Raw genomic sequence first — 23991 nt, 5'->3', positions numbered from 1 at the left:
CCATCTCCGTCCTTTACTTTCCCTATCTCCCTGGCTGCCTCCCTCTTCCTAAGGTGCTGCTGCACAAGCATTCTGCTGGCCTTCTCTCCATGTTCATAGATCCCCCCCTCGCCTTTCTCAGCTGCTCCACCGCCCTCCCTGTGGTCAGCAAGCTAAACTCCACCTGTAACCTCCGCCGTTCCCTTAAAAACCCTGCCTCTGGGATCTCCGCATACCTCCTATCAATCTGTAGTAACTCCTTAACCAGTCGGTCCGTCTCTGCCCTGTCCACCTTCTCCCTATGGGCCTGGATCGCAATCAGTTCCCCTCTGACCACTGCCTTCAGTGCTTCCCACACCACCACTGCTGAAATTTCCCATGTCATTGACCTGCAGGTAGTTCTGAATACATTTCCTCAGCCGCTCGCACACCCCTTCGTCTGCCAAAAGTCCCACATCCAACCTCCAGTGCGGGCACTGGTTACTGTCTTTACCCACCTGCAGGTCAACCCAGCGCGGAGCATGGTCTGGGATTGTAATCGCCGAGTACCCAGTGTCCACCACCCCAGCCAGGCCCTGCTCAAAATAAAAAAATCAATCCGGGAATACACTTTATGCACGTGTGAGTAGAAGGAGAACTACTTTGCCCTCGGCTGCCCAAACCTCCATGGATCCATCCATCCACCCCCCCCCCCCCCCCCCCCCACAGCTCCATGAACTATCCTTTGCCATTGCTGGCACCCTACCCGTTTTCGAGCTTGACCGTTCCAAGCCAGAGTCCGTAACTGTGTTGAAGTCCGCTCCCATGACCAATCTGTGCGAGTCCAGGTCCAATATCTTGCCCAACATCCTCTTTATAAACTCCACATCATCCCAATTTGGCGCATATACATTTAGTAATACCACCTGCACCCCCTCTAGCTTCCCACTGACCATAATGTACCGACCTCCCACGTCCGAGACTATTCTACCTGCCTCAAACACCACCCGCTTATTGATCAGGATCGCGACCCCTCTAGTCTTTGAATCTAGTCCTGAGTGAAAGACCTGACTGACCCAGCCTTTCCTCAGTCTAACCTGGTTAGGCCCGCCTCCAGCCCGTGCTCCGCGCCTCCACTGGTCCATCCCCAGGCAGCCCCCGCCCCCAAACTCCTCTCAGTCCCTCAGCCCAAGTCCCTCCCTCACCAGTAGAACAGTCACCCCCTCACCAACACCCTGTAACCCAACCCCTTTACTAAACCAAACATATGCACACACCCCACTGCGCTTCTGAGAGCTAGCTCGCCCAACTAGCTTGGTGGCCCCCATCTCCGGCGCCTGATAGTCTCCCACCTATTGTTCCCTCCCTACCCCTCATACAAACAAACTCCAGCATCAAACAAATCCCCACACAATTGCCCAACAGAAAAAACACCAAGATCAAAAACAAGCACACATCCATCCCCCAACAGTGCAAATGAAAACCTTAACTCACTCAGCTCTACCGCTGGTTCCAAATCAATGCAAACGGCATCACAAACATCTTCCATAAAATGCAAAACGAGAAACATTTTACAAACACAGAGAAACAAAAACAAAAAAAACAAAACATGAACATTGCAGCCAAGATCAAAAGTTCTGTCCTTCGCCAGCCCTTTCTTTTTCGCAAAGTCCAACGCGTCCTCAGGCGACTCGAAGTAGAAGTGCTGATCCTCATGCGTGACCCAGAGACGGGCTGGGTATAACAGTCCAAACTTCACCTTTTTCTTAAAAAGGATCGACCTGATCTGGTTGAAGCCTGCTCTCCTCCTGGCCACCTCTACACTCAGGTCCTGGTAAACCCGCAGGATGCTATTGTCCCATTTACAGCTCCGTGACTGCTTGGCCCACTGTAGAATGTGCTCCTTATCCGAGAACCTGTGAAATCTCACCACTATTTCCCTCGGGGGGTCTCCCATTCACGGCTTCCTCGGGAGTGCTCTGAAGCCCTATCCACCTCCAAGGGCCAGGTGAATGCCCCATCCCCCAACAGCTTCACAAACATGTCTGCAATGTATGCCCCAGCATCCGTTCCTCCGGACCCCTCCGAGAGCCCAACGATTCTTAGGTTCTGCCGGCGGGACCTATTTTAAAAGCACTCCACCTTCTCCAGGAGTTTCTTCTGCTGGTCCCTCAGCATCCCCACCTCCAGCTCCACTTCAGTCTGATATTCCTCCTACTCACCTTCTGGATCGCCCGATCTTGGGCATCCAATTTATGCTCCACCTGCTCAATCGCCTCTTTTATCAGTTCCACGCAGTCCCGTTTCTGCGTAGCAAAGCCTTCCTGAATGACTTGCATCAGCTGCTCCATAGACTGCTGGGTCGACAAGCCCAAGGTCCTAACCTCCACCATGCTGTCTTCCGTTGCAGATACAGCCCAAGCTTTCTCTATTTTTTTGTTTCTGCCCTTACGTACACTTCTAGTCCTTCTCTCCATGCAACGAAGTGGGAATTCAATGCACAATTGCCTCGGTCTTCAGTTTTATAGTTCAAGTCCGGTAGAAAATTGGGGGAAAAGGTCCAAAAGTCCGACCCGAGCGAGAGCCACCAAATGTGCGACTTACTCCTTCATAGCCGCCACCGGAAGTCCCAAGTGAAACAATGTTAAGCAAATCATATTTCCCCATTACAACCAACGTAAAACCTGTAGTTAGGGTTCCAACAAGAAAAAAAAATTAAAACATCATACCTTGCAAGTTCAAATACAGCACATTGCTAAATTCCTATATTCGTAATAAATAGCATTTCAAACAAAATAAATTTAAAGATATAAAATATATATTTTTTTTAGTTGGGTCATACTCCGAGCAAGGGTGACAAGAGGCAGGAAGGGTCGCTTAAGAGTGAGAGCAACTTCAAGTTGCAGGGTCACGGACGCAAAGCCACAAGGTGGCTGGTTTAGCACACTGGGCTAAATAGCTGGCTTTTAAAGCAGACCAAGGCAGGCCAGCAGCATGGTTCAATTCCCATACCAGCCTCCCCGATCAGGCGCCGGAATGTGGCGACTATGGGCTTTTCACAGTAACTTCATTTGAAGCTTACTTGTGACAATAAGCGATTTTCATTTCATTTCAGGTGGACAGGAGGTGAGAGGGAGAGTCGGCCTGTGACTGGGAGGGTGGGAAAGTGTTAGAGGTCTGCTTCAAAAATGGCATCAATCAGGTCACAGGATCCTATTTTGCACCCGAGGATCTGCGTTCTAGCAGCCCACCAACTGTGACTGGAGTTGATGTTTCTCACTTCCCCGCTGCACTTCCAGCTGAGGCTTGCGGACAAAGAGTGGAGCCAGTTTAAAAACAAAGTGCGTGTAATCCTAAACATCGGTCAAACTTCTCAAACCCCATGTTCAGTCTTGTGGGGTCTGGCTAAGACAGAGGAATAATATAAGGAGCCATTAGAAAACTTGCAAACTGGGCACTTAAGCAGCAAGTGAATGTCACCATAGATAAATGTGAAGTCCTGCACTTCGGCAGGGAAAAACAGAAACAGCACCCAGAACTATCACTTCGAAAATAAGATCATAAATGGGGTAGAAAAGCAAAGCAATCTCGGTAGACTGGTAAACAACTCATTAAATACAGCACCACAGATCGGCAAAGCAATTAAAAAAAGTAATAAAACCTGGGGATTTATTTCCTAGCGTTCAGAATTCAAAGACTTTTATCAGGCCACCCTGTCCATAGCCCCAGTCTCGATACCATAAAAAGGACATGGAAGCGCTGGAGAAAGTGCAAAACAGATTTACAGGCATTATTCTAGAAATTAGAGTGTACAGCTATCAGGAAAGATTGAAGAGGTTGCAACTTCTCTCTCTTGAAATGAGGCCACCTACACTAGACTTGATATAGGTCCTTAAAGCGATGATGGGTTGGACATAGTAGATGTGGAAAGAATGTTTCTACTTGCGTCAGAATCCAAAACTCGGGGCCATAGGATATTTGTTTATGAATCCAACAGGGAAATAGGAGACATTTCTTTCGTCGAACAATGTTTAGAATGCGGAACTCACTACCACAGCAACTGTTTGAGGTAAATGGCTTAGATAGTTTCAAAAGGAAATTTGATGAGTGCATAGAAGAAAAGAGAATGTGGAAAGATATGCTGAAGTGCTGCGATGAGGTAGATGGAGAAGAGGTGTAAAATAAACGCCATCACAGACTAGATGGGTTGAATGGCCCGTTTATGTTCTCCACATTCTATGTAATACAGGATTAGCTTCCCGACGAATGGAGGAAACACAAATTATCTGGTCTCTGCTTGGGAAGATAAAGGAGGATGTTAAAATGCTCTCAGGTAGATTTTTTTTGAAAACATTACAATAATTAGGTCGGAGACTACTTGGTATTAAAATATTCCTCCTACAATTCCCTTCAGTATGGCTGCAGTTGCATAAGCAGAAGCATAGTTAGTTCCAACAGTAACTCCGTTCACTCACACCAGAATCTAATTCATCCAGTTGATAAACAGGTTAAAAAAATTCTTTGTAAAAGTCTGATTTTTAAGTGATATTATACTAGTGCTTTGACACCTTCTTTATTAAGCAGCAAATCGTCTAAAGTAATTGCAATTAACAAACAATACACGTCTAGTTTTTGTAACGCTTACTGCTGTAACACTGCAGTTCTTGTAACTGAACAATTCTTGTAACACTAAGTGCACTTATTCCTGCACCTTAATGTTAAGGGTGTCATTGTACAGACTACTAATTTTGTTTTTTTAATGTAGGTATGATGACAAGTGTTTTCCCCTTCACTTTGCATCTGAGATAATACTTAGCATTCCTAGGTCACATATTGTGTAGATTTCCTTTAGACTGATAATGGCATTCCATTATTTAGTCTGTTAGCATATATCAAATGCATAATGACACTAGGTTAAAAGCATTTTTACCAATATATGTGACAATCTACTTCCATTACTTGAGCTACATTGCTGTTTCAACATAACAGTAACTTTTATTTCTTTTATAATCATTCGCTGGCCGCTCGTGGGTTTCTAATTCCAAAGAAAAGAACCACGCCTTACCCCGAGTTTAGGCATAGCTGATCTCCTTAACCGACCAATCTTCGACCAGTGAGGAACTTTGCAGACATTAATTCGTTGCAGCAGAACATCGAGATCAAATCCATAAATATCATGGCCCTGTAAGTAATGGCAGACTGTAAATGGGTAGTACAATAAAGACGTGAGGAAATGAGTTACCAGATGCAGTGCAGCCATTGGGATGCTTCTGGAGCCCCATGGTCACACACTTGGTACATACTCTAACATGCTTTCTTTCACATGAAACAGGACTTTTTTTCTTTCAAATAAAAGCACATATATCCAATTCAAGTCATTTTGATCATCAAGATAGGCTCAAAAAGCTGACCGACTCCACTTGAGGAGTATAGAGTATAGGGGCTGGTTTAGCACAGTGGGCTAAACAGCTGGCTTGTAATACAGAACCAGGCCAGCAGCGCGGGTTCAATTCCCGTACAGGCCTCCCCGAACAGGCGTCGGAATGTGGCGACTATGGGCTTGTCACGGTAACTTCATTGAAGCCTACTTATGGGCAGCACGGTAGCATGGTGGTTAGCACAATTGCTTCACAGCTCCAGGGTCCCAGGTTCGATTCCCGGCTGGGGTCACTGCCTGTGCGGAGTCTGCACGTTCTCCCAGTGTGTGCGTGGGTTTCCCCTGGGTGCTCCGGTTTCCTCCCACAGTCCAAAGATGTGCAGGTTAGGTGGATTGGCCATGATAAATTGCCCTTAGTGTCCAAAATTGCCCTTAGTGTTGGGTGGGGTTACTGGGTTATGGGGATAGGGTGGAGGTGTAGGCTTGGGTAGGGTGCTCTTTCAAAGAGCCGGTGCAGACTCGATGGGCTGAATGGCCTCCTTCTGCACTGTAAATTCTATGAAAACTACTTGTGACAAATAAGCGATTATTATTATTAGACTGGAGGGTGATTTGATCAAGGTTTATAAAATGAAGTGGCTCAATCATGTTTGTATTGGGTTTGCTTCAACTGAACGGTTTTTATTTAAAAAAAAGTCATTCACAGGCATCACTGGCGGGGCCAGCAGTTACTGCCCATCACTAACTGCGTAACTGAGCGGATTGATAGGGCAGAGGGAATTTAAGAGTCAACCACATTGCAATGGGTCTGGAATCACATTATAGGAAGAAGGCAGATTTCATTATCTAAAGGGCATCAGTGAATCAAATGGGTTTTTAACGATGATCCAATAGTTTCATGGTCATAGCTACTGATACTAGCTTTGTACTCCAGATGTATTTAACCAAACTTAAATTACCCCAGCTTCCAGATCATAGGTGAGGTGGCAAGATGGAACAGAACTGTCTCGGTCACAGAAGGAAGAGAGTCGCAGTAGAAGGGTGTTTTTCTGAATGGAAGGTTGTGACTAGTGGTGTTCCACAGGATTGGTGCTGGGGCCTCTGTCGTTTGTAGTATACATAAATGATTTGGGGGAAAATGTAGCCAGTCTGATTAGTAAATTTGCAGATGACACCAAGGTTGGTGGAGTGGTAGATAGTGTTGATGATTGTCAAAAGATACAGCAGGATATAGATAGGTTGGAGACTTGGGCAGAGAAATGGCAAATGGAGTTTAATCCGGCCAAATGTGAGGTCATGTATTTTGGTAGGTCTAACATAGATGGGAAATATACCGTGAATGGCAAAACTCTGAGGAATATAGAAAGTCAGGGAGATCTGGGCGTGCATGTCCACAGATCTTTGAAGGTAGCAATACAAGTGGACAAGGTAGTCAAGAAAGCATACTGAATGCTTGCCTTCATTGGACGGGACATCGAGTATAAAAACTGGCAAGTCATGCTACAGTTGTATAGAACCTTGGTACGGCCGCACTTGGAATATTGAGCACAATTCTGGTCGCCACACTACCAGAAGGATGTGGAGACGTTGGAGAGAGTGCAGAGGAGGTTTATCAGGATGTTGTCTGGTCTGGAGGGTGTTAGCTATGTGGAGAGGCTGAATAGACTTGGACTGTTTTCATTAGAAAATCGGAGGTTGAGGGGTGATCTGATAAGAGGTCTACAAGATTATGAGGGGCATGGCTAGAGTGGATGGGCAGGCACTTTTTCCCAGGGTGGAGGGGTCAGTCACCAGGGGACATAGGTTTAACGTCTGTGGGGCAAAGTTTAGAGCCGATGTGCTAGGTAGGGTTTTACACAGAGGGTGGTGAGCGCCTGGAATGCTTTGCCAGGGAAGATTGTGAAAGCAGATACATTAACGGTGTTCAAAAGCCATCTTGACGACTTCCGGGTGCGGCGATGACCAGCTGAGTCGCACATTTCGGTAGCTCCCTGTGAAACGGACTTTTGGGCTCTTGATAGGAGCCCCAACGGCAATTTTGACGGCTAAAAACACTGTGCGGTAAACCAGAAGGGAATCCCCCCTGGATACGGATGGAAAAAGGAGAGGGAAGTGGCCAGATTGCAGTGGATCCTTTAGAACAGCGGCAAGGAAGGCAAGCAAAAACCAAGATGGCGTCGGAAGGTGGCAGTTTAACATGGGGCCCTGAACAACAAGAGTTCTTGAAATGCTGTGTGGAAGAGATCAAAAAGGAAATGAAGAAAGAGCTGTTGGCCCCGATACTACAGGCGATCGAAGGGCTAAAGGAGGAACAAAAGACCCAGGAGCGGGAGCTTCGGGTCGTGAAGGCAAAGGCAGCCGAGAATGAGGACGATATACAGGGCCTGGTGGTGAAGACGGAGACGCAGGAGGCACATCAGAAACGATGTGTAGAAAGGTTGGAGGCACTGGAAAACAACGCAAGGAGGAACAACCTGAGGATTCTTGGTCTTCCTGAAGGTGTGGAGGGAGCGGACGTCGGGGCATATGTGAGCACGATGCTGCACTCGTTAATGGGAGCGGAGGCCCCGGCAGGTCCGTTGGAGGTGGAGGGAGCATACCGAGTGATGGCGCGAGGACCGAGAGCAGGAGAAATTCCCAGAGCCATAGTGGTGAGATTCCTCCGTTTTAAGGATAGAGAAATGGTCCTTAGATGGGCGAAGAAAACTCGGAGTAGTAAATGGGAGAACGCAGTGATCCGCGTTTATCAAGACTGGAGTGCGGAGGTGGCGAGAAGGAGGGCGAGCTTTAATCGGGCCAAGGCGGTGCTTCATAAAAAGAAGATAAAATTTGGAATGCTGCAACCGGCAAGACTGTGGGTCACATATCGAGAGAGGCACCACTACTTTGAGACGGCGGATGAAGCGTGGACTTTTATTGTGGAAGAAAAACTGGAATGAGCGGGTTATTAAAAAGAACGTTCGAACAAAGTGGTGGGGCGAATGTGGGGGGCAAAGAGGGGTTTTATGTACTAATCCTGCGATGCGGTAACTTTTCTCTCTCCCACAGGTGGTGATGGGGGAGGAGGGGAGGTGGAGGAGATGGGGCGTTGGCCATTGGGGGCGGGGCCAAGGGAGAAGCGCGGGCTTGGTTCCCGCGCTATGATAATCATGGCGGGAATAGAGAAGCAGGAAGGAGGGGGCGTCGCACGGTGCGAGCCGAGGTCACGGGGGGAAGCCGAGGTCAGCCAGAGTTTGCTGACTTCTGGGAGCAACATGGGGGGAGTAATTACGCTAGCGGGGGATCTAGCGGGGGGGTGGGAGGGGGGAATTACTGGGTGCTGCTGCTGGGGAGAGGGGGGAGCTGGTATGGGAGAGGATGGGCGGGGGGGCACCGCCTGGGGGAGATACAGCTGCGTGGGAACCGGGTGAGGAGCTGGAAAAAGGTGATGGCTAATCGACAAGGGGGGGGGGGGGGTAGGAAGCCCCCCAACTCGGCTGATCACGTGGAACGTGAGAGGGCTGAACGGGCCGATAAAGAGGGCACGGGTACTCGCACACCTTAAGAAACTTAAGGCAGATGTGGTTATGTTACAGGAAACTCACCTGAAACTGATAGACCAGGTTAGGCTACGCAAAGGATGGGTGGGGCAGGTGTTCCATTCGGGGCTAGATGCGAAAAACAGGGGGGTGGCTATATTAGTGGGGAAGCGGGTAATGTTCGAGGCAAAGACTATAGTGGCGGATAACGGGGGCAGATACGTGATGGTGAGTGGCAAACTACAGGGGGAGACGGTGGTTTTGGTAAACGTATATGCCCCGAACTGGGATGATGCCAATTTTATGAGGCGGATGCTAGGACGCATTCCGGACCTAGAGATGGGAAAGCTGATAATGGGGGGAGATTTTAATACGGTGTTGGAACCAGGGCTGGATAGGTCGAAGTCCAGGACTGGAAGGAGGCCGGCAGCAGCCAAGGTACTTAAAGATTTTATGGAGCAGATGGGAGGTGTAGACCCGTGGAGATTTAGCAGACCTAGGAGTAAGGAGTTCTCGTTTTTCTCCTATGTCCATAAAGTCTACTCGCGAATAGACTTTTTTGTGCTGGGTAGGGCATTGATCCCGAAGGTGAGGGGAACGGAGTATACGGCTATAGCCATTTCGGATCACGCTCCACACTGGGTGGACTTGGAGATAGGGGAGGAAACAGGAGGGCGCCCACCCTGGAGAATGGACATGGGACTAATGGCAGATGAGGGGGTGTGTCTAAGGGTGAGGGGGTGCATTGAAAAGTACTTGGAACTCAATGATAATGGGGAGGTCCAGGTGGGAGTGGTCTGGGAGGCGTTGAAGGCGGTGGTTAGAGGGGAGCTGATATCAATAAGGGCACATAAAGGGAAGCAGGAGAGTAAGGAACGGGAGCGGTTGCTGCAAGAACATTTGAGGGTGGACAGACAATATGCGGAAGCACCGGAGGAGGGACTGTACAGGGAAAGGCAAAGGCTACATGTCGAATTTGACTTGCTGACTACAGGCACTGCAGAGGCACAATGGAGGAAGGCGTACAGTACGAATATGGGGAGAAGGCGAGCAGGTTGCTGGCACACCAATTGAGGAAAAGGGGAGCAGCGAGGGAAATAGGGGGAGTGAGGGATGAGGAAGGAGAGATGGAGCGGGGAGCGGAGAGAGTGAATGGAGTGTTCAAGACATTTTATAAAAAATTATATGAAGCTCAACCCCCGGATGGGAGGGAGAGAATGATGGGCTTCTTGGATCGGCTGGAATTTCCCAAGGTGGAAGAGCAGGAAAGGGTGGGACTGGGAGCACAGATCGAGGTAGAAGAAGTGGTGAAAGGAATTAGGAGCATGCAGGCGGGAAAGGCCCCGGGACCGGATGGATTCCCAGTCGAATTCTATAGAAAATATGTGGACTTGCTCGCCCCGGTACTGACGAGGACCTTTAATGAGGCAAAGGAAAGGGGACAACTGCCCCCGACTATGTCTGAAGCAACGATATCGCTTCTCTTAAAGAAGGAAAAGGACCCGCTACAATGCGGGTCATATAGACCTATTTCCCTCCTAAATGTAGATGCCAAGGTCCTGGCCAAGGTAATGGCAATGAGAATAGAGGAATGTGTCCCGGGGGTGGTCCACGAGGACCAAACTGGGTTTGTGAAGGGGAGACAGCTGAACACGAATATACGGAGGCTGTTAGGGGTAATGATGATGGCCCCGCCAGAGGGAGAAACGGAGATAGTAGTGGCGATGGATGCCGAGAAAGCATTTGATAGAGTGGAGTGGGATTATTTGTGGGAGGTGTTGAGGAGATTTGGTTTTGGAGAGGGGTATGTTAGATGGGTGCAGCTGTTGTATAGGGCCCCAGTGGCGAGCGTGGTCACGAATGGACGGGGATCTGCATATTTTCGGCTCCATAGAGGGACAAGGCAGGGATGCCCTCTGTCCCCATTATTGTTTGCACTGGCGATTGAGCCCCTGGCGATAGCGTTGAGGGGTTCCAAGAAGTGGAGGGGAGTACTTAGGGGAGGGGAAGAGCACCGGGTATCTTTGTATGCGGACGATTTGCTACTATACGTGGCGGACCCGGCGGAGGGGATGCCAGAAATAATGCGGATACTTGGGGAGTTTGGGGATTTTTCAGGGTATAAATTGAACATGGGGAAAAGTGAGTTGTTTGTGGTGCATCCAGGGGAGCAGAGTAGAGAAATAGAGGACCTACCGTTGAGGAAGGTAACAAGGGACTTTCGTTACCTGGGGATCCAGATAGCTAAGAATTGGGGCACATTGCATAGGTTAAATTTAACGCGGTTGGTGGAACAGATGGAGGAGGATTTCAAGAGATGGGATATGGTATCCCTGTCAATGGCAGGGAGGGTGCAGGCGGTTAAGATGGTGGTCCTCCCGAGATTCCTCTTTGTGTTTCAGTGCCTCCCGGTGGTGATTACGAAGGCTTTTTTTAAAAAGGATTGAAAAGAGCATCATGGGTTTTGTGTGGGCCGGGAAGACCCCGAGAGTGAGGAAGGGATTCTTACAGCGTAGCAGGGATAAGGGGGGGGCTGGCACTACCGAGCCTAAGTGAGTATTATTGGGCCGCCAATATTTCAATGGTGAGTAAGTGGATGGGAGAGGAGGAGGGAGCGGCGTGGAAGAGATTAGAGAGGGCGTCCTGTAGGGGGACTAGCCTACAGGCTATGGTGACAGCCCCATTGCCGTTCTCACCGAGGAACTACACCACAAGCCCGGTGGTGGTGGCTACACTGAAGATTTGGGGACAGTGGAGACGGCATAGGGGAAAGACTGGAGCCTTGGGGGGGGTCCCCGATAAGAAACAACCATAGGTTTGCCCCGGGGGGAATGGATGGGGGATATGGAATGTGGCAAAGAGCAGGAATAACGCAACTGAAAGATCTGTTTGTGGATGGGAAGTTCGCGAGTCTGGGAGCGCTGACCGAGAAATATGGGTTGCCCCAAGGGAATGCATTCAGGTATATGCAACTGAGGGCTTTTGCGAGGCAACAGGTGAGGGAATTCCCGCAGCTCCCGACACAAGAGGTGCAGGACAGAGTGATCTCAAAGACATGGGTGGGGGATGGTAAGGTGTCAGATATATATAGGGAAATGAGGGACGAAGGGGAGACTATGGTAGATGAACTAAAAGGGAAATGGGAAGAAGAGCTGGGGGAGGAGATCGAGGAGGGGCTGTGGGCAGATGCCCTAAGCAGGGTAAACTCGTCGTCCTCGTGTGCCAGGCTAAGCCTGATTCAGTTTAAGGTATTACACAGGGCACATATGACTGGAGCACGGCTCAGTAAATTTTTTGGAGTGGAGGATAGGTGTGCGAGGTGCTCGAGAAGCCCAGCGAATCATACCCATATGTTTTGGTCATGCCCGGCACTACAGGGGTTTTGGATGGGGGTGACAAAGGTGCTTTCAAAAGTAGTAGGAGTCCGGGTCGAACCAAGCTGGGGGTTGGCTATATTTGGGGTTGCACAAGAGCCGGGAGTGCAGGAGGCGAGAGAGGCCGATGTTTTGGCCTTTGCGTCCCTAGTAGCCCGGCGCAGGATATTGCTAATGTGGAAAGAAGCCAAGCCCCCGGGGGTGGAGACCTGGATAAATGACATGGCGGGGTTTATAAAGCTAGAGCGGATTAAGTTCGTCCTAAGGGGGTCGGCTCAAGGGTTCACCAGGCGGTGGCAACCGTTCGTCGAATACCTCGCAGAAAGATAGACGGAATGGGAAAAAGAAGGCAGCAGCAGCAGCCCAGGATCGGGGGGGGGGGGGGGGGAGGAACCAGAAGGACTCTCAGGGTTGTTAATATATACTGTATAGTATGTATAGGTCGTTGCTACAGATAATTATATATTGGACTGTTAAATTATATTTTTGGAGAGTATTACCTGTGACAAGGCAGTTGCCAATTAGGGCTAGTTTTTATTTTTGTTATTTATTATTTATTCATTTTTTGTTTATAAAATAGGTCATTGTTATTTGTGTTGTTATAATATTGTGTAAAGGATGCACAATGTACTGTGTTGGTTGACCAAAAATTTTCAATAAAATATTTAATTTAAAAAAAAAAGCCATCTTGACAAACACATGGATAGGATGGGTATAGAGGGATATGGCACTAGAAAGTGCTGAGGTTTTTGCAAGGTTGGTATCATGACCGGTACAGGCTTGGAGGGCCGTACACCACGAGCCCGGTGATGGCGGCAACGTTGAAGATCTGGGGGCAGTGGAGACGGCATTGGGGCGAGATGGGAGCCTCGGTTTGGTCCCCGATTAGGGAGAACCATCGGTTCGTCCCGGGAAAGATGGAGAGGGGGTTTCAGAGCTGGAATAGGGCAGGGATCAGAAGAATGGGGGACCCGTTTATAGACGGGACGTTTGTGAGCCTAGGGGCGCTGGAGTAGAAGTTTGGGCTACCCCCGGGAAATGCGTTCTGGTACATGCAAGTGAGGGCGTTTGTGAGGCGGCAGATGAGGGAATTCCCGTTGCTCCCGGCACAGAGGATTCAGGACAGGATGATTACGGGTGTATGGGTTGGAGAGGGGTGGGTCTCGACGATCAACAGGAGCTGAAAGAGGAGGAGGCCGCGGTAGAGGAGCTAAAGGGCAAGTGGGAGGAGATAGATGAGGGTCTGTGGGCTGATGCCCTGAGTTGGGTTAATTCTTCCTCCTCTTGCGCCAGGCTCAGCCTAATACAATTCAAGGTTGTTCACAGAGCGCATATGACAGGGGCAAGGATGAGTAGGTTCTTTGGGGTAGAGGACAGGTGTGAGAGGTGCTCGGGGAGTCCGGCAAATCACGTCCACATATTCTGGTCGTGCCCGGCACTGGAGGGGTTTTGGAGGGGTCTTGCGAGGACTATGTCCAAGGTGGTGAAAGTCCAGGTCAAGCCGAGTTGGGGGTTGGCATTATTTGGGGTAACGGATGAGCCGGGAGTGCAGGAGGCGAAAGAGGCCGGTATCCTGGCCTTTGCGTCCCTGGTAGCCCGACGGAGGATCTTGTTATTATGGAGGGACGCGAAGCCCCCCAGCATGGAAGCCTGGATAAATGACATGGCAGAGTTCATTAAATTGGAGAGGATAAAGTTTGCCTACGAGGATCTGTACAGGGGTTCTCCAGGTGGTGGCAACCGTTCCTAGACTATCTCGCGGAGCGTTGGGGGGGGGGGGGGGAGATGCCTCTTTCGGGGGGGTATTTGGGCGGGGGGGGGGGGTTGAATGTGGTGTTTGTGTTCTTTCTTCCTTTTGTTATGATGGGAGGGGTTTGTTTGTTATAAAAAATTGTTGGAAAAATTTGAATAAAAATATTTTTTTTATAAAAAGCTTGGAGGGCCGAAGGGCCTGTTCCTGTGCTGTATTGTTCTTTGTTCCATGATGGGATGTGAACTAATTTGTCTGGATCATTGGTCCAATAAGGTAATTACTATTCAACTGAACCAAAGAGGATCAGGAAGTACAATCTCAAATTATATAAAGGGCAAATCCAAGTTAGCTGTCAGGAGGTGGTTCCATTTCCGAAGGTGGATCTGTGGAACAGGCTACTGGTGAGAGCTGGGCCCTTGGTTGGATGCGGCAGGGACCAGCTCTTACAAAAAAATGTCAGTGCTCTGGAACATAAACCAGGACCAAACTGATCTCCTGGATTATCTGTGATTGTCCAATAGGCTTGCAGAAGAATTTACCAAATTTATTCCCCTTCATGGGGCTGGGATTTTGCATTTTCCATGAAATCACACAGCACAGGTGGGTGAGGTATGAATATATTAGACTTAAGATGAACAAGACATCACATTTACGGGGGATAGGTTTGATAGGCCAGCAAGTCTTCTCCCACCTCAGTTGTCATACACAAACAACAACAATACAACAACCACCCAATCCGCCAAACTCTCTCCTCCCTCCCCCACCATGAGGGAAAAGGAAAAATAGCCAAACCTTACCAAAATACAGAGACAACCGCTCCCTCCCTAACAGCTGAAGGTATACCACCAGCTCCCTGAAAAAGGAGATGAAAGGCTGCCACCTCGAATAGAACCTTTCCACCGACTTCCTCATGGTATACTTGACCTTCTCCAGGTGTGAAATTTCAATTGATCCCCCAGCCACGCCAGGGACTTAGGCCGCACCAGGGACCTCCACCCAAGAAGAATTCACCTCCAGGCTATTAGCGAGGCAAAGGCTAGCACATCTGCCCTTGTTTCTGTCTGCAGCACCGGTGAGTCCGAAACCCCTAAAATGGCCAAAGAGCACTGCTCCAGCTGAACGCCCAAAATCCCTGACATTGTATCAAAAAAGGAGACTCAGAAACTAACAAGCTTGGGGAAAGACCAAAACATCCCTGTGAATTGGTGGCCCCCTAGACAACTATCCTCCGCCCCCGAGAAGAACCCACTCCTACTCGCTGGTAAGGTGTGCCCGGTGTACCACCTTGAAATGGATCAGGCTTAACCTCCCACATGAGAGTGTGAAGTTGACCCTGTGAAGAGCCTCACTCCACACTCTCCTCTCAAAGACCAAACACAGCTCACCTTCCCACTTCCCCTTTACCTCCTCCAACAGCGCCTGCTCCTGCTCCGTCACCAACATCTGTCCATAGACCTCCGAAATCCTAGCCTCCCCTAACTCGGCCTTGGACAGGACCCTGTCCGTTAGCGAAGCTGATGGTACCAAGGGAAATGAAGGCAACTCCTTGCGTAAACAATCCCGTGCACCTGAAAGTACCTGAATATATTCCCTCTCGGGTATTGGAACTTCTCTAACAACTCGTCCAGGGTTGCGAATCTACCTTCCAGAAACAAGCCCCTAAATCTCTCTGCCCTTTCCCTCTCACGTGCCCTAAACGATGAATCTGAGCCAAACAGCATAAACCTATGGTTCCCGCAAATTGAGGCCAACAGTGACAGAGCCCAGTTTAAAATGCTGCCTAAACTGATTCCAAATTCTCAAAGTGGCTATCACCACCAGGCCCGAAGAGATTCTAGCAGGGGAAAACTGAATGGCGCGGTAACCTGCTCTCTCAGACTCGACGCCATGCAAAATACCTCTTCCATCTGCCCCTATATAGGAGTCCAGATCCTTGAACCACTCCTGCACCTCATCGATATTTGCCGCCCACTGGTAGAACAAGATTGGGTAATGCCAACCCCACCCCCACACCCCGACAGCCTAACCTTTGCAAAAACATTCTACGAACCCGAGAAGTCTTACCAGCTCAAACAAAAGTAGACATCAATTTATTAACCCTGTCAAAGAAAGCCTTGGGGAGAAAGACTGGGACACTGGAACAAAAAGAAAAACCTCAGGAGAATATTCATCTTCACCATCAGTACCCTTCCTACTAGGGTCAGAGGGAGGGCATCCCACCCCCTCCACCAGGCTAGCAAAGTTAATAGAATGTGGCCCAGTCATGGGTCATCTGAATTCCCAGATACCGAAAGAGAGTCCTGGCCAGATGAAATGGCAGCTTCTCCAGGTCAGCTCCCCTCCCCGGTTGGGTTCACCAGAAAATATTCACTCGCTCCCAGATTCAGCTTGTACCCAGAAAAGGAGCCAAAAGGAGCAACTCATTATTTCCCCCACATTGAAGAGTGGGTCCGTGACATATAGTAACAAATCGTCCTCACGCAAGAGCATGTGCTCCCTCCCGCCACGGTCTATCCCCCTCCATCCGGTAGACAATCTCAGAGGAATGGCCAGATGCTCGAATGAGGGGAATTTATTCCATCAAACTACACTAATTTCCTCCCAAACAAAATCACCCATAACCTGGGCAGAAAGGGCCCAAACGACGTGCCCTGCCGGGAGCCACTGCATTTGTGACTGCTCACCACATAGCCGCCACTGGAAGTCTCAGGAAAAGAAAGATTAGCTCGGCTTCCTGTTCCCGATTATTCCGTCTCATGTACAGAAAAGTGCTCGCGAGAGAATGTGGTGAAGGTGAGATTGAATTCACCCCTGATGTCAGTAAATTAGCACTGTGGAACTTTTCTCAAAGGGAGTGGTCACGCTGTGGTGGTGGTGGGGGGGAGACAATGCCTTTTGGAATTAAAAACAAAAAGAAAAATGCTGGAAAAACACAGCAAATCTGACTGCATCTGTGGAGATAGAAACGGAGTAGAGATTCTCTAGCAGGTCAAGTCTACAACTAACATTCCAAAAGGAAAAGATGTTTTTCTACCTTCTGCAAACTTGAAACTGCTTTTACTCTCAACTGTTGAGATGCACTAAACAGCACTTCCCAGGAAATAAACAAATCCATCATTAGTAACGTGCAATCAGTGTATAGATCTTTCAGTATATTGCTCACATATTAACCACAGCAGTGTCCCAATTTGGAAGTTTTTTTGTCGATTTATGATGTTAAAATTAAAATTGGCAAACAGGTCACCTTGTACTTGAATTCCTGCAATCATTTTGATGAATTACAAAGAAAATAAATAATAATGAATAAACACCACTGGTTGGCTGAGCAGTTTCCAAAACAGTCCAAATTTAATCCGATGTTAACATGAACTTCAACTCAGTCACAGGCAAATTCAACGGAGAATTAGAAACACAAAGATTTGCAAAAGGCAGCTGTTTCAAAAAAACTGGGGCTGGTTTGTCCCCTGTCCATTTGCAAACTGATGTGATAAAAGCCTCCATACTTTTCTAATTAAATGCTGACTGTGGCCTCTGCACTTTTCATTAGGATTGACTTCAGCAACCATAAACTTTCATATTCAATATTTCCTGGAACAGTCTTTGCCAATACTGCTTAAAGTTTCTACTCACCACAAGAACATCAGGGTCAATCTTGTGAATCTTTGCCAGGAAATAGCCTAAAAGGGTCCTTTCGGTAGCAGCAACCTCAACTTTTGCATTCTGAAACCATAAGGATAAATCATCTTCATAAACCCTTTCATAAATCTGTTTTGAAGGAAGGCTTGTGGCACAATGGGTAGCATCCCTACCTTTGAGCCAGAACCTCCAGGTTCAAGTCCCACTCCAGGACTTGGATGACCAAGGAAGATACATTCGGAATGCGCCCAGACAGGTTGAGTATCAGCTTATAAATCCTTCTAACACACGACAATGGTAGGTGGCATAGTGGCACAGTGGTTAACAGTGCTGCCTCACAGCGCCAGGGACCCGGGTTCAATTCCAGCCTTAAGTGAGTCCGTGTGGAGTTTGTGCTTTCTCCCCATGTCTGCGTGGGCTTGCTCCAGGTTTCATCCCACTACCCAAAGATGTGCAGGTTAGGTGGATTGGCCATGCTAAATTGCCCCTTATTGTCCAAAATGTGCAGACTCGATAGGCTGAATGGCTATCTTCTGCACTGTAGGGATTCTATGGCAAGAGTGGGAGAGACTCCTCGTCAGCCATGTTGATGAAAGAAACAGGAGCCTCTATCATCATTGTCCATCGCCCCAGGCCACAACCTGCATGTAAACGTGTATGCGGCCATAGCAACTGGGATTCTTTGGGAGGCTGGTTGAATCTGTTTGCTGTACGGCCAGTGTGGATCAGGTTGGTGCCAATAACACGTGGTTCAATCCCCAATCCAGCTGGGGTGGATTTGGAACCTGCCTCCTTGCCCCATCTGTGGTAGAGGTTGTGGTACTGGGAGTCAGACATGCCATTGGACAAAGAACCCAAGAAGAAGAAATCCGTGTTGACTCATGTTATGATTTTCTAAGAACTTTCTAATGGATTAGATATTACCATGTTCCCTACTAATGATGCACGGCTAACTGGAGTATAATTCCCAGTCTTCTTTCTCCCGCATTTCTCGATTAGCAAGTTTACACTTCCCACCTTCTAGCCCACGGGGAACATATTAGATTTTAAGGAATTCTCGAAGATCAAAACTAACGCATTTGCTATCTCACCAGCTACCTCTTTCAAAGCCCTAGGGTGTAGGACACTAGATTTGATGGCTTTTGATCCCATTAGTTTTTCTAGTATTTTTTCTTTACTAATACTCTTTCCTCACTTCCACCAGACTCCTGAGTTTTCTATCACTTCCAGCTTTCTAGTGTTTTCTACCATGAAGACAGATACAAATTATTCACTTAAAGCCTCTGCCATTTTCTCATCCCCCGGTACTCGTTCCCCGTCTCGGTCTCGAAGGGACCCACATTTACTCTGGCTAATCGTTTCCTTTTTACATACCTACTGAGAATTTCACAATCTGTTTATGTCAGTTAATTTCTTCTTTTAGACTATTTTCTCTTTATCAGTTTCTTTGTTATACTTTGTTGAATTTTAAAATTCACAGTCAAACCAATTTTCTCACGAGTGTTTTAAGGCCTTAAGGCATTGCAAATTATGAATTTGTTGCTTATATACCATAGTTTCCCATCTACCTTAGCTACCTCACCTCTAAATATCTACACAGTTCTCGGTGTTCCAGGTTTAAGACCGGGTACGTGTGTGTGTGTGGTGTGTGTGTGTGTGGTTCGGGGGGGGGGGGAATAAATACAATATTCTATCACTAGAAATGATGGGGGGAGCAGGTAGCAGAAAAGGGGGGCGATAGGACAGAGACGGGGGAATGGAGCAGAAACCAGGGGGGGGGGGGGGATGTCAGCACGGTGGCGCAGTGGTTAGCACTGCCGCCCCACGGTGCCGAGGTCACAGGTTCGATCCCAGACCCGGCTCATTGTCTGTGTGGAGTTTGCACATTCTACCCGTGTTTGCAGGGGTTTCAACCACACAATCCAAAGATGTGCAGTGTAGGTGGATTGGCCACGCTAAATTGCCCCGTAATTGGGAAAAAATGAATCGGGTACTCTAAATTTTATTTTAGAAAAAGAGATAGGGTGGGGTAGGTTAGAGCAGAATGGGGAGGGAGTTAGCACAGAGAGGGGGAGGGAGTTAGCACAGAGAGGGGGGGTTAGAGCAGAGGGGGGGTTAGAGCAGAGGGGGGGTTAGAGCAGAGGGGGGGTTAGAGCAGAGGGGGGGTTAGAGCAGAGGGGGGGTTAGAGCAGAGGGGGGGTTAGAGCAGAGGGGGGGTTAGAGCAGAGGGGGGGTTAGAGCAGAGGGGGGGTTAGAGCAGAGGAGGCGTTAGAGCAGAGGGGGGGTTAGAGCAGAGGGGGGGTTAGAGCAGAGGGGGGTTAGAGCAGAGGGGGGGTTAGAGCAGAGGGGGGGTTAGAGCAGAGGGGGGGTTAGAGCAGAGGGGGGGTTAGAGCAGAGGGGGGGGTTAGAGCAGAGGGGGGGTTAGAGCAGAGGGGGGGGGTTAGAGCAGAGGGGGGGGGTTAGAGCAGAGGGGGGGGTTAGAGCAGAGGGGGGGGTTAGAGCAGAGGGGGGGGTTAGAGCAGAGGGGGGGGTTAGAGCAGAGGGGGGGGTTAGAGCAGAGGGGGGGGTTAGAGCAGAGGGGGGGGTTAGAGCAGAGGGGAGGGTTAGAGCAGAGGGGAGGGTTAGAGCAGAGGGGGGGGGTTAGAGCAGAGGGGGGGGGTTAGAGCAGAGGGGGGGTTAGAGCAGAGGGGGGGTTAGAGCAGAGGGGGGGTTAGAGCAGAGGGGGGGTTAGAGCAGAGGGGGGGTTAGAGCAGAGGGGGGTTAGAGCAGAGGGGGGGTTAGAGCAGAGGGGGGGTTAGAGCAGAGGGGGGGTTAGAGCAGAGGGGGGGCTAGAGCAGAGGGGGGGTTAGAGCAGAGGGGGGGTTAGAGCAGAGGGGGGGTTAGAGCAGAGGGGGGGTTAGAGCAGAGGGGGGGTTAGAACAGAGGGGGGGTTAGAGCAGAGGGGGGGTTAGAGCAGAGGGGGGGTTAGAGCAGAGGGGGGGTTAGAGCAGAGGGGGGGTTAGAGCAGAGGGGGGGTTAGAGCAGAGGGGGGGTTAGAGCAGAGGGGGGGTTAGAGCAGAGGGGGGGTTAGAGCAGAGGGGGGGTTAGAGCAGAGGGGGGGTTAGAGCAGAGGGGGGGTTAGAGCAGAGGGGGGGTTAGAGCAGAGGGGGGGTTAGAGCAGAGGGGGGGTTAGAGCAGAGGGGGGGTTAGAGCAGAGGGGGGGTTAGAGCAGAGGGGGGGTTAGAGCAGAGGGGGGGTTAGAGCAGAGGGGGGTTAGAGCAGAGGGGGGGTTAGAGCAGAGGGGGGGTTAGAGCAGAGGGGGGGTTAGAGCAGAGGGGGGGTTAGAGCAGAGGGGGGGTTAGAGCAGAGGGGGGGTTAGAGCAGAGGGGGGGTTAGAGCAGAGGGGGGTTAGAGCAGAGGGGGGGTTAGAGCAGAGGGGGGGTTAGAGCAGAGGGGGGTTAGAGCAGAGGGGGGTTAGAGCAGAGGGGGGTTACAGCAGAGGGGGTTTAGAGCAGAGGGGGTTTAGAGCAGAGGGGGGTTAGAGCAGAGGGGGGTTAGAGCAGAGGGGGGTTAGAGCAGAGGGGGGTTAGAGCAGAGGGGGGTTAGAGCAGAGGGGGGTTAGAGCAGAGGGGGGTTAGAGCAGAGGGGGGTTAGAGCAGAGGGGGGTTAGAGCAGAGGGGGGTTAGAGCAGAGGGGGGTTAGAGCAGAGGGGGGTTAGAGCAGAGGGGGGTTAGAGCAGAGGGGGGTTAGAGCAGAGGGGGGTTAGAGCAGAGGGGGGTTAGAGCAGAGGGGGGTTAGAGCAGAGGGGGGTTAGAGCAGAGGGGGGTTAGAGCAGAGGGGGGTTAGAGCAGAGGGGGGTTAGAGCAGAGGGGGGTTAGAGCAGAGGGGGGTTAGAGCAGAGGGGGGTTAGAGCAGAGGGGGGTTAGAGCAGAGGGGGGTTAGAGCAGAGGGGGGTTAGAGCAGAGGGGGGTTAGAGCAGAGGGGGGTTAGAGCAGAGGGGGGTTAGAGCAGAGGGGGGTTAGAGCAGAGGGGGGTTAGAGCAGAGGGGGGTTAGAGCAGAGGGGGGTTAGAGCAGAGGGGGGTTAGAGCAGAGGGGGGTTAGAGCAGAGGGGGGTTAGAGCAGAGGGGGGTTAGAGCAGAGGGGGGTTAGAGCAGAGGGGGGTTCGAGCAGAGGGGGGTTAGAGCAGAGAGGGGGGTTAGAGCAGAGAGGGGGGTTAGAGCAGAGAGGGGGGGTTAGAGCAGAGAGGGGGGGTTAGAGCAGCGAGGGGGGTTAGAGCAGAGAGGGGGGGTTAGAGCAGAGAGGGGGGAGGAAATAAAGGGAGGAGAGAGCTGAACTGGATACCACATTGCGCTGCAAATATTTGATATATGTGCTTTTTTTTATAAAATGTGTTTTGTCAATTTATAAAATCACATCTTTTTATTCGCTGTCAACGTATTATGGGTTCCACGGCGGCACAGGTGTTAGCACTGCTGCCTCGCAGCTCACAGGACCTTGGTTCAATTCTGGCCACGGGTGACCGTCTATGTGAAGTTCTCCCCGTGTCTGCATGGGTTTCCTCCGAGTGCTCCGGATTCCTCCCACAGTCCAAAGATGTGCAGGTCAGGTGGATTGGTCGTGCTAAATTGCCCCTTAGTGTCCCAAGGTTTAGGTTGGGTCACTGGGTTTAAGGGGTGTTGCTAATTTTCTCCTTAGTTCAATTGCTCGGTTTTATTACCTTTGCTCTTGAGTCGCCAGGTAACTTTATGATACCGTCACAAGGTTCAAGTCAGAGTAATGATCAATAATCCAATATACCGATTAGTAAGGTTTAAATCAAAGCAGATTTATTATACACAGTGATCACTACTCATGCACAAATTCTACGTTTAAGCTACTTCTACAACTAACAGGCCTATACTTAGTTTGGAACTGGCCCACCAGGTCAGGGGAACAAATGGCCTTTCGTTCGGGTTCTGAGCCTGCGGGATTCGAAGTTGGTACAGATTGATAGCTAGGAGCGCCTATCTCGTAGCGAGCGTTGAATTAAGACTTACAGTTTCGACCAGCTGCTGAAGAGTGAAGAGCTGGAGAAGCGGTGGAGAAGAGAGCGACTTGAACTTGGGGCTCAATTCTTATAGTCCCCAGGGGCTTCCCGCCTTTCGGGGCGGACCCTGTACCTGGTCCCAAGTGATTGGACTTTGTCCCAATCGCTTGGCTCGATTTTCTTCAATGCTGGAGCGGTTCCCTGATCGATGGGCGGTCTTGAGGTGCTCGTTCACCTTTTGTGTAGGCTTCTACTGGCGCCGAAGAGTCTGGTTTTGCTGTGTGTCTAAATGTTGCTTTATTGTTCCTGGGGATTGCTCATTAGTATGCAGATGGCTGTTGTTTTGTTATGCTGATGGTTGCTGGTATCGATATTGTCTGGCCTTTCCAGAGGTAAATACACAGCCAACCTGCAGCTGCTGGTTTTTGTCTTGTTGGCTGACTTTCCCATCAGCCTTTGCCGTTCGCCATTTTGAATCGGGAGTTGGCCATTTTAAGTGGCTACAGGGGATAGAGTAGAGGTGTGGACTTAAGTCGGGTGCTCTTTCCCAGGGCCGATGTAGACTCGATGGGCCGAATGGCCTGTTCTGCACTGTAAATTCTAAGATTCTATATCACAAGAATATCCAGTAATGTCTCCTCCGCCATTTTGACCCAGGACCACAAAATGTGAAAACAAAGCTCAGTCCCTGCCAACATTGTCAAATGTTTCTGCATTTTTGAAAAACATATTTCCCCAATATGAACTGAAAACAAATGCGATTGAAAAGTGCATTTCAAACCATGGCCCAAACATGTAGCAATTCATTAAATGAAAGATTACATTTCTATCTACGTCGGTGTTATTGCACAGTGCAGTCACACACTACAAATTTTAACATCAGTGCAAAGGCACTTTGCAGCAATGCTAAACTTGGAATGTAAATCAGGCACTAAGGCCTGATCAGATTCCAAGGTGAAATAAAGTGAGACCTCCCATCTCCTCTCTGGAGACTCACACCACTTAGTTCCACTTTCAGACTGGCCCCTCCGACACCAATCATAATGTAAATGCACCATTCGTTTTTACGCCATTGCGGTGGGAGTTCCTCTGTAATTTAGACAATCACAGCCATTACACTCTTCCTGTGCTTACTTCTTTACATTACCAGAAAGGAGATTGGCTACTGGGAACATAATTCAGCGGTCAGATTATATTTCAGGATAGTATTCATCAGAGTCGATAACCAACATTCTCAATCAGCTTTGTGATTTGAGATCTGGCAGACATTGGATACAAATGACAATCCCGGCATTTGGAGGAGAGTTGCCTCAAAAAGGATTAATTCAGCTAAAATAATAAATTCACACACAATGAAATTAAGTGAGAA

The 23991-nt window shown here is 49.5% G+C and overlaps 1 protein-coding gene across 1 annotated transcript in view; it reads right to left on the bottom strand.

Moving 5' to 3' along the window:
• Positions 1–23991, bottom strand: part of pola1 (polymerase (DNA directed), alpha 1) — a 436651-nt gene that overhangs the window by 340664 nt on the left and 71996 nt on the right. Inside the window, exons 18-19 of the mRNA XM_072513953.1 lie at positions 17611–17700; positions 5024–5140 (exon numbers count right to left, since the gene is read on the bottom strand). Coding sequence (XP_072370054.1) covers positions 5024–5140; positions 17611–17700 — 207 coding nt within the window. The remainder of the gene's footprint in view (positions 1–5023; positions 5141–17610; positions 17701–23991) is intronic.

The sequence above is a fragment of the Scyliorhinus torazame genome, chromosome 8 (genome assembly GCF_047496885.1).
Source record: "Scyliorhinus torazame isolate Kashiwa2021f chromosome 8, sScyTor2.1, whole genome shotgun sequence".
NCBI lineage: Eukaryota > Metazoa > Chordata > Chondrichthyes > Carcharhiniformes > Scyliorhinidae > Scyliorhinus > Scyliorhinus torazame.
This window is presented reverse-complemented; position numbering and strand designations above follow the sequence as displayed.